Below are 15,797 nucleotides of genomic sequence, written 5' to 3'. Positions count from 1 at the left end.
AACCAGCACCAGCTCTGCCTTGGTGGAAAAGGGGTATAATTGTCTCAGTGGCTGGTGCTCTGGTGCGATGGCAACCAGAGGTCGAGGGCAAAGTGTTGACACAGCGTTTTCCAGGTCCATCTGGAGTCTTTCAGAAAGATCCAGACCTCCTGAACTGCTCTCTGGGGGACAGAATCAATGACCAGTCTGATCTGATTCATTCAAAGTTTATACAATGTTTGAAAACAATTAAACACATAGGATTTCAAGACTTGTAAAAGTATTGTCTGATAAATGATGGATGACAACAGTTGCTACGATAGGATTGGTCAGTAACATTTTAAGCATTGCTTAGTGAAGGCTCAATTAGAGGCAGCATGTAGATCCTCACTTAACTACTCCCTTGCTATAGAAACTGATAAATGTCTGAGTTTAAGGTCAAGAGCTTTGTATTGCTGCAATTATGATTTTGATAGGTCATTATGCCGCAGATTGGAAATTTTCCACGCTGTAAACTCAGTTTCACAGTGTGTCACTTTGTCAGCTATTCCCATGTAGCCAGACATCTTACTTTATTTCACACTGAGGCCATCAGGGCTCCGTAGTAGAACTATGAAAATTAAAATGATTCTCAGCACTGAACGCAGATTCACTGATAGCACCTTAATAACAGAATAGATGGCTGTCTATTTCTCCGTCACCTCATTTCTCGCATCAGCCTGATGGCAGTACTCAGATTTGATTCAAAACAGTCGTATTGTCTGATTTCCAAGAGCCAAAGCAAAGTCAAACCTGGCACTGATCATCTGAAACATTTCCAAGGCTGGCAGAACACACCGAATGGTTTAAACTTTAAATTATGCTGAAATGAGTTTCTGTAAAACCATAAACCCTTCCATCCCTTCTGTTTCTAAAGACAAAGTGGCAGCCATGAACAAGTTCATCCTAACAGACTTGGCCAATATAATATAGAAGGTTCCCATTGCAAAGCGGGGAGCCTGGTAAAGTGACGATAAACTAGAAACACACACAGAAGCATTCTCCTAACCTTCACAAGCTTCTATAGACTATTTAGTCAGCAAGATGATATTTCGCTTTGCAGATTAAGTGGCACGGAGAAAACAAAAACATGGGATAAAAATTGTCGGCTGACTGAAGGAGGAGATTTATTCACTAATACCACACATGAAATTTCACCAGAGCTTTAGCAGGTACAAAGCATCTGCATTCTGGATAAACATCCCTCTGTATCGATTATTGACAACACATTCCTCAGGGTGGGTAATGAATGAGAGGGAGTGATGCATTATTGTTTTTATTAGTTTTTTACTCTTTTTGTACAAAATGTGCCTGGTGCCCACTGCAAAAAAATCCTAATCTGAAAATATTTTAATCTATTTTCAGTTAAAATATCTAAAAAAATAAGCAAAAGCCTTTAAGCAACACTGCAGAAAATTGTTTTAAAAATCCATTGCATTAAAACAAAATGAACGTATATACATTTATATTGTTGGATTTCTAGATACATTTAGTGGAGAATAAAGAGTAAATCCTTCAATGCAAGTCTATGGGATTTTTCTACAATTGTTTGTCTGCCTAACTAAAAGTCTAATAACTTTAAAAATGAATATCACACCAATTCTCCATAAGCCACATGATTCGAGATCATTTCAGGTATAATGTTTATGGTTTTATATCCCTACATATTGACACTTTCCTTCAGGAAGCACCAATAAGTACAATGTATGCTCTTCTAAGGCATATGAAGGATTACATATAAGATAGAAAGGAATATACTTCATACCTGCATGTGTATTCATAAGCGGCAGCAGCAAAGCCTAACAAATCCACTGTGTTTTGTGTCTCAACAACCGGCACAGAATATCAGCTTTAAAGCAAATCTCTCCCAACATCAGAGTTAAACACCTCAGCTCATAGCTGAGTGGCATTTCCAACTAAAGGTCTCTGTCAAAGACAAATAATAAAGATGCCGTTTTCCTCTGTGACAGATAGACAGACACTCGGGGCCTGCAAAAACATTAGTAAAATGGTCCTAAACTAGCTCAATTCTGAACAGAGTTTGAGGAGTCCCTGACCTCTTAATTCCTCAAGAGGAAACATTGCATTATTTCTTCATTCTGTTTAGTGACACAACGAATTACCCACTTCACATTTAAATGAACTAAATGTGAAATGAATGTAATTTTGGAAAAATTATAGATTAAAGCAGATAGTAAATAACCGTTTCGAACATCACCCTCATTCTGCTCCCACGACCCAGGCCCTCGTGGATCCCCGTTGTGTACGACAGGTCATCTGTGGCCAAAGTCATCACAGCTGTGCTGATTTTATGCAGCTGAAGAGCTGTGTGAGTTTGGGCCAAAGCCAGATCGGTCGGCTCCAGGAGAAAAGAGTGTTTATCCCCTCAACAGTATTTTGCAGTTGGAGTTGCAGTCGTTCAATCAGTATGGCCTACAGATATCTGCATGGGAATGTACAGCGAGGTCAGAGGTCACGTACATCTCTCATGCAAAAAACAACGACCAGGAGCAGTGTACTAAAGAGCGTGCAAATGTTGCAGGGAGGTTTCTGGGTTTTAGCTTGCCTGAGGTGCAAACTGCTGATTTTCTTTGTGCCATTACTTTGAACACATCTATAAATCTTTTTGATAAACACAGCTCAAGTCCCAAGGTCACGACTTCCTTTCACAGTTCTACGGCCTCCATCCAGGCAAGCTATTTTTCTGCAAGTCATCCAAACCAGCCGAAGCAGAAACTTAAACTCAAGGGAATAAAGAACAACGGCATAACTAAATTATGATAGGTTTTGTAGCACTTTATCTATTGAACTTAAAAACATTTTCTTAAAGGCCCACTGGAGTGCCTTGAAATGCACAGCATTATTCAATGTTTTGACGTATTTTCCACTGAAACAGGACAGGGCGGGGCATATCAAACAGCTCCTCCCGTTTTTTTAAACAGCCAATAGCGTTTAGTTTATAACACAGCTCGGCCAGAGCTGTTGAGCTTGGTAAAGCCACAGTTTCCTCCTAATCTCCTCCATATCACTTTAAAATATAGCATTCTGTGCAGAATTTTGAGGTCTGAGATTCTAGAGAGCATTTGATTGGACAGAAAATCTGACAAAAAGTTTAAGTGCAGAGTGATGTCATCAAAATCATTGATTTATTTTGGTGGAAGTGAGAGGCTGTATGTTTTGAATGCCTATATCTTCTAAATGCAAATTTTGTCATTGTTTTGGAGTACACTATAGCTTATAGATAACAGTAAGGCTGACATAAAAAAACTTCCATTTTGATTTCATGGGGACTTTAACAGAGTGTCTTTTTACACTGGGTGCAATTAGCTCATCTTGTTGGCAAAGAATATTTTAACTAACTCCGCCCATTGTCTAGTTGAGCCAGACAAAATCACAAAAGAAAAAAAGTTGGTAGCTGGAAGAGTGGCTTGGAGACTAAGGATATTGGATTTCATGGAAAGGTTTTTATTTTAAACCAAGACACCACAGGTGAACAGGGTAAAAACGAATATATCACCATACCTAACCAGTTGATTAATCACAGTATACATTAAAAAAAACCTGTTTTTTATTACACATTTTCTGGAATGTCGTGTGCAAATGAGGCATTATCAAATAAAATCTGCACTAATTAGCATACATTTCCAGAACAGAAATCTGAACATTAGATAAAGCCAGTTTCAACATTTTTATTAGGGTTGGAGGTTTTTACAGAAGGTATTTTTGTCAACAGACCAAAATATAAAAATAAAATAAAAATTTCACTATTATAAATCAGTGGTAAAGATATATAAACACACCCATAAACCCATTGTGGTATGCATGGAAATCAACACAGATGAATGTTGGTCAGCAACTGTATCCCATTTTTTTTTTGTGTGTGTGGGAACAGCAGGGAATGAGGGGTCGTCGTTGGCCCGGAAGGGATTGCTCCCTGCTCTGGGAGATAAACCCAGACTCATTTCTGCTCTCCATCTCACTGCCGGCAAATTGAAGGACAGATCAGAGCAAAGCGCACCCACAATCAGCACTTCACTCTTCAACAGAATGGCACATTTAATCCCCGCAAACCCCTTTGGGCGCGGGACACTTCAGGAGTATGGAATTGTACAATCAGGAAAGCCCACTCATGGCCTATGCGGGAAGCACATGAAGAAAGATGGCAAATGACAATAGCATCCATTTTGTCTCCCTGTTTTGTATTCAATTGAGAAAACACACCAGTGACGGCGGCTCCCGTGGGAGGGCTTTGGTGTTGTAAGGTGAAATCGCTTGTTAAATATGTCAGTTTTTGACTGGAGTAATTATCTTGTTAATTATCAGGTGTGGGGGCTGCGATTCAATGACTGTGAAGCGATCAATTAACAAGCTAAAATCAGTCAGTGGAGGCATGACGAGACAAGACCTCAGGAGCCGAATGCATTTAGCTAGTGCAAGAAACCCACAACTGCCAAAACACAGCACTGGATCGCTGACTGACTTAATCTTCTGAGATGTTATTGTGTAAAAAAGTCTAAACACTCCAATGCGAAAGAGAAGTTTCGTCTGTCAGTGGTTTCTAAATATTTTTCTCCGGTTCATTCCAACTTGGCATTGTTAATCGGCCTCACATGTAGTCTATCAGAATGAAACAACAAAAGAGCTGAATGCGGACAGACTGTTGAAAAAAAAAAAAGTCAAAAAAGAACGTCATGATAACGTGTAAACAAACCCCATCTGCACAATGCTCGGGTGGGTTTGAATGCCCCAGTGTTTATTACACCATGTGTGAGAAGCAGATTGAAGTGCCGTCGGGCTGCAGGAGCCAGTAATGGCTGTGCTGTCTCTGACTGGGAAGCCAGTCCTAATTAGATCATCAGAAAAGGCCACAGTGATGGCCGTTATACACTCTCTGGACTCAGTAGCTCTGATATCATTTGAGTCAAGATGCAAACAGTGGACAAAACGCTGGTGGCAGAAAAAACCAGCCAAGAGAAACCTTTAGTCAAATACTCACTATATTGCCTTTAGCCATATAAAAAACTGTCTACAATCTAAATGATATAAAATGATCTCTATGAAGATTAAAAATCTCTTTTACAAGAGTGTCCTGGCGAGGACAGGAATTAAAGATTATTTAAGGAACACAAAATAAATTAACAAAAGAAAACATAAAAATCACAATTCACATAAAATACAATAAATGCATAAAAACAGTGCCAGGTCAAATAAATAAATAATTAAATACATACATTTGCATATTTATGTATGTGTATATATATGTGTGTGTGTGTGTGTGTGTGTGTGTGTGTGTGTGTGTGTGTGTGTGTGTGTGTGTGTGTGTGTGTGTGTGTGTGTGTGTGTGTGTGTGTGTGTGTGTGTGTGTGTGTGTGTGTGTGTGTGTGTGTGTGTGTGTGTGTGTGTGTGTGTGGCATACATACATCACAGTTAAAAATTTGGGGTCGGAAAGATTTTTAACGTTTCTTATGCTCTTATGCTGCCCAAAGGACACATTACACATTATTGGATCAAAATACATAATAAATAATAATATTGTGAAATATTATTGCTGATAAATATTATTTTATTATTTCAAATAAATATTTATTATTATAATTAATATAGTTAATAAACGTGTATTATTATAAATATTATAATTATTATTTAAAATAACTGCTTTCTATTTAAATATATTTTAAAATGTAATTTATCCCAGCATGGCAAAACTGAATTTTCAGCATCATTACTCCAGTCTTCGGTGTCACGTGATCCTTCAGAAATCATTCTAATATGAGGATTTGGTGCTCAAGAAACAGAATATTTGAATTCTGATTATAATCTAAGTCGAAAACAGTTGTGCTACCATAAGATTTTATCTTCAAAAACCCCATCAAAAGCACTGTGCACTGACTTAACACTTAACATCTCTTCAACTACATCCTAGAAGTTCAACACAGCAATGGTGAGCTAAACCTCACCGGCCACCTTCAAAATCTAAAGAACATCCTCATACTCACAAAGATGCTGCATGTTCACTTCAGACAGACTCTTTTTGAGAGAAATGACTAATGCTAAGAGGTTTATAACGGAATGACCAGACGAGCGTCTTTTTTCTCAGGCATATAATACATTAAAACAGTGAGGAATAGAACTAATAATAGCCAAATAAATGAACAATATCATCAGATTGTCTTTTTATAAGAATATCTTTAGTTGTTTATTTTAGAAATGTTGAAGTGGCTCAAATTTGCATGCCGAACTAGCTCACAGTCCTTTAGTCACGAAGCCTGACTCATTTAGTTCTGAGCCTAAACCACAATGTTAGTGTGCCAACACGACAAAAACCACAAACCCTGTGCAGTGTGACCCAATTGAATTTGACCTAGAATTAAGTTTCTCTTGAAGCTATAAAATACATTACACATACTTACATATGGCAACACACTTCAGTCAGATCTTTTGCCATAAAAACAACTTCCAACTGGCATTCAGTGTCAATAACGTTGCCTGAACCCTGGGGCTGATTTGACATATTGGCAATTAACATACTTTACATAAAAATGTAAACTTTAGTATAATTTATTTACCCTCATGTTGTTACATTGTTTTTTTATTTTACGTCAATATATGCATGAGTCATGTCAGCTACTTTTATTGTGCTTTTAGGTCCCTTTTGGAGCTTAGTGGTGTGAACAGCCATTCACTTTTGGGTCCCACTTTATATTTAGTGACTTTAAGTACTATGTACTTGCATCGAAAATAAGTACAATGTAGTTATTGTCTTCATGTTGTATTGTAAAACACTTGTGCTGCTATTGAGGTGTGATACGGATAAGGTTAGGGTCAGGTGAGGTTTATGTTAGTACATAGTAGTTAAATCCACTTAATATAAAGTGGGACCCATTTTTGTTATTTGAAATAGAGTAGCTTAGACTTCCACATTTTGTGTTCTTCAGAAAAGAAATTAAAAACATATGAGGATGAATAAATGATGCCAAAAAATACACATTTATGGGAAATCTATTCCAGTGTGGGAGAAAGATGCATTTGAACATGCAAGAATCCCTCGTGACTTAACAGAGATCATCAGGAGACATAAATCCTGTGAAGGAATGGAGTGATGGTGATAATTACATCAAATTAAACAGCTGCCACGAACAGCCCCACCAGTGCTGTACTTCGCCTGAGAAAACGTCACTCTTCCCATGCCTGCATATATATATATATATATATATATATATATATATATATATATATATATATATATATATATATACATATATATACACACACACACACACACACACGAGAAAATAATTAGCAAAATGCTGATTTAAGCTGATTCTTATCAAATATTCTCACTCAATCTTATGGGCACAAAACTGTTTTGCAAAGCCAATATAATGTCTAGTCCACGCTGGAGCTTATTATGGCCAACATTTGCCAACTTATCTAGGAAAAGATTGTTTGAAGGACATACAGTATAAAGCGACCAAACAGTTTGTTTTAATAATAATTACATTTTTAAAAAATAACTATTTAAAGAAATAATATTACTTAATTAATGCATTATTTAAGCAAATATAATTTAATAATAATATATTAAAAATGATAAATAATAGCTTGTCGGTTTCTACCAACATTTGTATAAAAAAATTCAGAAAAACATCAGGAATTTTTACATTTTCTTAGATCTGAACTTTTGTCTATCTAAAAAAGTATGTGCTGATTATTTTACAGACATGACGAGAAATACAATTCTGCTCATGATCATCTAGTTGCTAGTAAGTGTGTGTGGTGTTTATGTCTGAAACTGTGCACAAAATAAGTTCATAAACTGGGTTTGGTGAAACAAAAATAATTATCAAGAGAGATAAAAATGTGAACTGATGTCTGAACGGCTTGTGACCTTTCACCTTTAAGGACTCATAAAGCATTATATCCTTCAAGCCATATTCAAACACACACACAAACACATGTACTTTCTTCCAGCCCTGCACACACATACAATTGTTGACATCAACAGACATTCTCATGTACACACACACACACACACACACACACACACACACACACACACACACACACACACACACACACACACACACACACACACACACACACACACACACACACACACACACACACACAGAGTGAGAAGGGCAGGACAGGCATCTGCTGCTGGCTGTTTATGTCTGTGTGTGTGTGTGTGTGTGTGTGTGTGTGTGTGTGTGTGTGTGTGTGTGTGTGTGTGTGTGTGTGTGTGTGTGTGTGTGTGTGTGTGTGTGTGTGTGTGTGAGAGAGAGAGAACACTGTTCAAAGTCATTACTGACCGGTTAGAGCTCATTTTGTTTAGTCTCTGGTTGATGTCAAAGGAAGTGTGTAGCTTTTTTGCATTGTGTTTGAGTGTTTTCCTCACATACACATTGAAATATAAACACGCCTACACTGATATATATGAGAGTTATATCCGTACACACAGATAGTACTATGGTAATACACACAGAAAGTACTAAGGTACAGTAAAGGTATCAAATGGTAATGACAGGGTACTCTGGTGAGTACTATGAAATACTATGAAAATGCGGTAACACTGTTTACAGTACGTGCACTTTCAATGTACTTACAGTGTTCTTACCACAAAAGTAATGAGTAGTGTAAGGTAACTACAGTACATGGGTCAAGTTAAGGTTTAGGGGTTCAGGGTTAGTACCTAGTTAGTGTCATTACTATAATAAGTACATAGTATGTTCATGCGAAACAGGACTGTAAAACAAAGTGTTACCGAAAATGCTTTGGTATGGTACCAATTAAAGTACAATAGTATTATTATCTAATACCTTCACTGTACCATCATGGTTCTGCCACCATAATTTTATGTTCTCATATGCTAATGCACAACTGCACTCCATTCACTTGTGGTAATGAAAGTAAACTGATGTTTATTTCTTACTGACAACCAGTAATTAAACACAATGCCAAAAGCCTGTTCTGCTTTTGGTCTCTGTTTTTAGCACAAAACACATCAGAAAACTGTGACCATACTTGCGTACAACAGATGTGGATCTGCTGACCTGAAACAGAATCATACACACCTGGTTTCTGATTACAGCCAATTTCAAGCAGAAAAAAACCCATCAGTTTATACAAATAGTTTGCAAACAGTTTTATTCGCTCGTTTTCCCAGCTCATGATTCACGTTGAGATGATGAGATCTGTCGTATTCACACCAGTCAGAGTGAATATCTTACCTCTGTGATGTCTTCTTATATTTTCGCCTGAAAAAAAAAAGAAATAAAAAAGGGACATTTCAGTTCGGGAGAACGCAAATTCAATTCAGTACATAAAGCCTTTGGGCTAGTTGTCATACATGGATATTTCTCAGTAACTATAAGGTTTTGGGTCAAAAGTCCAAATACACATGCATTTTATTTTAAAACAGGATAATTTTTTTGTGAATTTAATCAAATGACTAAAATGACAGTACTTGTTCACCATTATGGCAACAATGTAATAAACACAATAAAACTACACTTCATAAATGTCAAGGTCAAGTTTTCATTTGTATTTTATATGTTGTCATTTTTTAGAATTGATTAATTCCAAATTTTTTTTGGCCAAAACAATGGTTTAATATTCTTGTGTTACTTTGCTGTTATTTCATTAGTTGTTTTGGGTTTCATAATTGTTTCAAATTTTAATTTGTGCTGAAGACCCATTAAACAACATTTTAAATAGGTTGTAGATGGCTTTTTGACATTGCACAGCATTCCATATTTCAAAGACATTAGACTACATCTTCTCAAATCAGTGTCAATAAACATATGGTTCCCATTGTGACACAATTTACTCCATATAATATGATATCGTGTCCAACTTCATGAAAAACAATCAGTAAACTAACTTTTTCCAGGATAATAATGTGTGAAAAGTTCTATGGCTTATTTTAATGCATGTGTCTATATAAAGAATTTCTTTAAAAAATAATCCCACCCTGACATATTCACTGCAGTGATAAGTGTGAACACAAGTCACACTCTCCCATGTTTAATTTCACATACTGGTAATCAGTTAACCAGCTATTCACTATATAAATATATATAAATTCTACAACGGTCATGAGTTCAATGCTTGTTTCATTAAGGCATGACGTTTCTGTAAAAAAGGAAAACAATGACCCTTTTATGAAGGACATCTGAACATTTGGTCATCTAAATCCAGTTACTTCATGAATGCTCGCTCTGTCTTGCACGTAGAGAGGAAATGTCACTTCTTTTAAAGCAGCTTTTGGTAAAATATCTGAACTGTAGCTGCTCTCAAGTCATATGAAGACAGACGCTCTGATTGGTCAACCTAGAGACTGATGACATCACCTTCAGTTAAATTGCTGCTATTCATGTGATTTGTGAAGAGATGAGTGTTCTGAATGGATATGAATGTGCAGCGACCTTTAACCTTTACCCTCAGCTTCCTGTCTTTCATCTTACATTCTTCGTTCATTATCATCATCATCGAAACCTCTCTCTATGCTCTTCCCGCGAAGAGCGCCTGCCTTTATTACAGCCTTAAACTTTTATAGGTGTGTGTGTGTCCAATGGTGTCGACATGGGTCTCATTTCCCTTGGAGCCGCCAAGGGCACAATTAAATTCTTAATACGCTCAATAAAACGGGGTTAAAAGGGAAATAAAGCTGGAAACAGAGCGACTTTGCTTTCCTTCGGTTCAATTCCGCCCCGAACAACGCCCAGTTCTTGACCAGTGTCGTTATTACGATGTTGATGGCCTTTGTTTCCGGACAAATAACAGCTGTCTGTTTTCCCCATTTGGGTTCAGAGACCCCGGGCTGACAGCAACTCCCCCATCACGGTGAACGCAGTTGTCATAAATCTAAAACGAATCCTGGAAGATATTTTGCTGTTTATAACCGGGATTAGCATTCAGCAGCTTAATGTGGAATGACACAATGAGGGATTAGATCAATCCCTTCAACGGCAAACAATAAAATCCCCCCGTGATAACATACACGGTCATTACGGTCCAAATAAATTCAGAATAAGCTATTTTACTGGCAAGAAATGAGACAGCGATAGGAAATAAGTTGCACACGCAAATATATCATGCTGTGCTTTCATGGCACTCAGTCGTGAGAGTCGCAGAGCACACAGGAATCTTTTTCTGCACCTGAACTTCACCTCCGGATCACATGACATCAATGAAATAAAACATGCAAAACAAAAAATGCAACTGAGATGTTTCTGTACAGTCTATTTTGGTGCATTTATTTACATGATCTAGATTCAGTGGGAAATTCAAACATTATATTTCCCCTCTGTAATTCCTCCACAAATATGTGAGCTTTGCAATTATTTAGTTTTAATATGCTAGATCCATTTGAAGTCTAGTTTTCAAACAAATGCACTCGAAATGTTGATCAACTTGAAACACGTTTAATGGAAGATGAGGCTGATTTTGTGTCTGGGAACCGAGCCACACATGAAGAGGATGTTTGTGTTGAAAGTGACCCGTTAACCCTGACCTTTTCACAAATGTGCCGGCATTACATTAGAACGCCATCGACTGCAAATCACACATTGAAATATGAAAAGTACCATAAAAAGTTAATAAAATAAAGTTTACCTCACAATACTTCTATTTTTATTATTCATAATAATTTGTTCTGTATAATTAATTGATTTAATGCACAACATAATATTTTTTATTGTTTATCTTAGTTTTGATTAAATTATTTATTAGCATCTTTTATTAATTAAAATGATAATATTTAATATTCAAATGATATTATTTTACTCTTTTTAATGTATCATTTTTATGTATTATGACTGTTAACCTCACATTGAAAAAAATATTTATATTAATATATAAATGATTTTAATGAATTTGCATACTTCATATTACTATACCATACTATACAATTATTATTGATTAATTTTTTTTTAATAATAAATTATTTTATTCTTCATATTATTTTACTCTTTGCAATGTATTATGTTCTTATTTTATTTAATTAATGTCCTCACAATGACCTCACAATAAACACATTTTATTATTACAATATTAATTATGCACTTTTATATTTAATGTTCCTATAAAATATTATTATAATCCTATTATTATTGTGCTCTTTTTTATGTGTTTTAGTCAAATTCAGATTCATAAACATGTTGCTCACTCATGCAGAGAAATAAAAGTATGAAACTCTACTCACAGTCCTCGCAGTCTGAGCCAGATCTTCTCAATCTGATCTGCCTGTAGGTACTTCAGAGAGTTGTTCTCGAAATCCTCAATCTCTTTGGTGGGGGATTCCATGTCAAAAAAGTCGACCAGGCAAAACGACATGAACAAGTTTGTATCTGGACGGCACGGACGCAGAGGCAGTTTGTAGAGCAGCAGCAGACGCCGAGTGTGTCACTGAGACAGCTGTAGTACGTCCCTCATCCCTCACTCTCTCTCTCTCTCTCTCTCTCTCTCTCTCTCTCTCACGCGCGCTCTCTGTGTTTGGTTGTGGGCTTGTGTCACCAGTTCTGGTCAGGTGTACCAAGAGGAGTGTGTATGGCAGCACTGCAGGGGGGCCGCTCTCTCCCCCTCATGAATATAAGGAAGTGGAGAGGTAGAGGAGGAGGAGGAGGAGGAGGGGGGAGGAGGGGATTAAACAACTGCTGTTGATCTCTGTATCAGAGTCTCAGCTCTATGGAGCCACACACACAAATGGAGAATAAAACCAATGCAATGGACTGCTGCACAGTCTGGGATGAGTGGAGAGACAAAGGGTGAGAGAAAAGGGGGGAGAGAAAAAAAAGAGAAAAAAGAGATAAGAAGTTGAAAGAGGAGAGGATGTCTCTTGCGTATAAATGAGGTGTTTGAGACTGAGAGAGAGAGGCTCAGACTTACATTGTATGTAAACAGGAGGGAAAAGGTAGTATTAATAATGCCTTAATTAAAATATTTTATTCTCAAAAAAACAATACTTAAATATTTTTATACCATGGTCTGTCTGAATACTCGAATCTGATTGTCTGGAAGGTGTGCAGTAAAACCGTGCAATGAACTCACAGCTTTATTGTTAAAGTGCCCCATTATGCTTTTTTGAATATTACCTTTCATGCAATATTTAATATACTGTAGCTGTCTATGAACGGCAAAGTTATAAAATAGAAAGTGCACGATAAATAAAGTTATTGTCTCCCAAAAGAAAGAATCGACTCAGTCAGAACCACCTAAATGAGTCGCCATGAATTCCAGTCTCACTTCAGTGATCCTGCATACATAACGCAGTAACATATTTGCATAATCCCCGCCTATGGTCTTCATTGGCTGCCAGCGAACAACGTCTACTTTGACCCGCCCTCAAACACCTAAGCTGGTTCGTGTTGTATACATGTCGAGAAGACGCTGTTTTCTGCTAATTAACGCAGATTGTCTGTTATTCTTATTACTTTGAGTAATGATGAAGGATTGATTAAGATTTGTTTTACAAATTTCAATGTTACATGAGTCATTCACGTTAGGCTCGGCTAACATCTCATAATGTACCTCAAACTAAGTAGCGTATCACTGAAATATGTCCTTGCGATGGAGGTTCGGGTTGAATGACTAGTTCTTTAATGTTTCAAGATCGGACTCTGAGCTTGATATGGTAAAATCGACGCAATCGCTGAGCTTTAGGAAGCCTCCGGAGCTGATATTCAGTTATGGTAATGGGGCGTTTCGTTTCCGACACGCACTGTAAACGTTAGACCAATCACAACAGACTCTGGCCAATCAGAGCAGAGTAGGCTCTCGGAAAGGTGGGGTTTAGAGAGAAAGAATGAATGAATGAATCCTCGGACAAGTCATTTGAGAACCACTGAAAATTGTGGTGATGTGCAATGTATATTATGAAAAAATTAAAGTGTTTTTTGAACTGATGCATGTAAAACCTGTTGTAGGAGACCTCCAAAACAAAATTAGGAAACCTTTAAAATATCATTACGAGCACGAGCGAGACGTTGAACAGACGCAGGTAATTCACACATGCATCTCTCTCTGTCTCTGTCTCTCTCTCTCTCTACAATGAATTCAAATAAATGCTATAATTCATTCATTCAGAATAAATACACAGAATACACATTCTTACCATTTGAATTCTCCTCCACGTGGATTAACCCTTACATATACCTAAAATAAGTGTTGAATTAAAACACACTATTAACACTATTAATTTTCAGTGGTTATATTGTGTAATCATGTGTTGTAAATTGTAATGGATTACACTCTTTAATGTGAAATCAACATTTACCCTATTCTCTTACAGAAAACATGTTCCTGATCTTACTGCAAGTAATATAATGGCAAACATTTTCCAAAAACATGTGTCTGTCTCTCAAACACTTTCCGTTTTAGCTCTCAGATATCAACAAAGCCTTATTTACAAGCCTTCCTATTCAACCACCTGGATAATAAAGACCACTTATTATCATCCAATCCGTTTCCGATGGATAAAATCAAGTCTCGCACTACGTTTTCATGTCGATTATCCACATTAGTGAAATAAAATAGGCTGCAAAATTTCATGCTGACTTTAAAGGTACAACCAAGAATACAAGAAAACAATAAAAGTCTATTTTGGGTTTAATTATAATTAAGTATAACTAGGTAAAAATATGCGCTTTTTACAGTGTATTCATGGCAATGTGAAATTGCAAGCCATTTCATTTCAATATTGTAATATATTTTGGAGTAGACTCAGCCCTTCAGACGGTTTTGTGAATGTAAAACCCCAAATACAGTGAAACTATAGTACATTCTGTATAAAAATATCTGTCAACCATAAGATAAGGTGAGAGATTAAAAAACCCCAGCTGTATTAAACAAAGAGAGGCAGAGCTGGCTCATAAATGTCACTGTGCGTAAAACAGCAGATGGTTAGCATAGAGATTGTATCTCTGACTAAATACCAGCTACGGTTTGACGTGAAAAAATAATTATACCATCATAACAACAACTGAAAACACAATGGACTGACACAGCAGAGGGAGGACGCCACAACCCACTCAGTTAAATCAAGACAGCATTAATATCTGACTGAGCTTTAGACTAAAGTACCATTAGATCGAATCATTTTGATGGTGGTTAACCACACTCCATTAGCATCTGATACTCAACAGAACATCTGCTCTGTTTGGATTCTTCTTTAATGCATATGTGGATAATTAATTATTATGGGAATTTTAAAAAAAAAGTCTAGAAGGAAATTATTCTTAGTCGTTTGAGCTGTGGGCAGTTTGAAGTGCACTTTATTGGCCAGAATGACTCGAATCAATGAGGATAAGGCTGAACAAGGCTTGAAAGTCTGAAGTGAAGGACGTCAGGTGAGAAATAGTAGGTGTTGAGAGATATGTGAGAGGGGAAAGGTGTAGGTGGAAGAGATGTTGAGAAGTGTGACCAAGATGATGACCACTGAATTCAGCATGGGATTCTGTGGTAATACTGTTTTTGGTAATCACAGGGAATCAGCTGAAATATTTTTCAGTCTGAATTTAAATGTCAAAGTATGATTTCTTTCACATTGGTTTACTATGCATTGATCACTTGTTTATTTATTAAGAATATAGCCTGTTTTTCATGCAATAAAACCTTTAAAATGTGATTTCAAGCTCGTTTTATTATTATTACTGTTATTATTATTAATAATAATTTTGCATGCAGCTTTTATTTATTTATTTATTGCAAAACTGTGCAGCCCTTTCCTATATCTCTATCCATGATATTGATCCATAATAGAAGGATAATTGGATGAGGGA

At 36.7% G+C, this 15,797-nt stretch overlaps 1 protein-coding gene across 11 annotated transcripts in view; it reads right to left on the bottom strand.

Moving 5' to 3' along the window:
- Window positions 1-15,797, bottom strand: part of pde1ca (phosphodiesterase 1C, calmodulin-dependent a) — a 79,914-nt gene that overhangs the window by 42,443 nt on the left and 21,674 nt on the right. The window contains exons 1-2 of one of the 11 annotated variants that reach the window (XM_077245149.1): window positions 12,224-12,536; window positions 9,249-9,275 (exon numbers count right to left, since the gene is read on the bottom strand). The exons of 8 other annotated variants lie outside the window; for them this stretch is intronic. In XM_077245149.1, the coding sequence (XP_077101264.1) occupies window positions 9,249-9,275; window positions 12,224-12,354 (158 nt within the window). In that variant the 5' untranslated portion in view covers window positions 12,355-12,536. Of the gene's footprint in view, window positions 1-9,248; window positions 9,276-12,223; window positions 12,537-15,797 lie in introns of those variants that run through there. 2 more of the 11 variants (XM_077245148.1, XM_077245144.1) reach the window with 2 other exon arrangements.

This window comes from Siphateles boraxobius, unplaced genomic scaffold (genome assembly GCF_051911475.1).
Source record: "Siphateles boraxobius isolate OS27281-9 unplaced genomic scaffold, OSU_SipBor_1 26, whole genome shotgun sequence".
NCBI classification, from domain to species: Eukaryota; Metazoa; Chordata; class Actinopteri; order Cypriniformes; family Leuciscidae; genus Siphateles; species Siphateles boraxobius.
The sequence above is the reverse complement of the archived record's forward strand: the minus strand, read 5'-3'. Positions and strand labels throughout refer to the sequence as shown.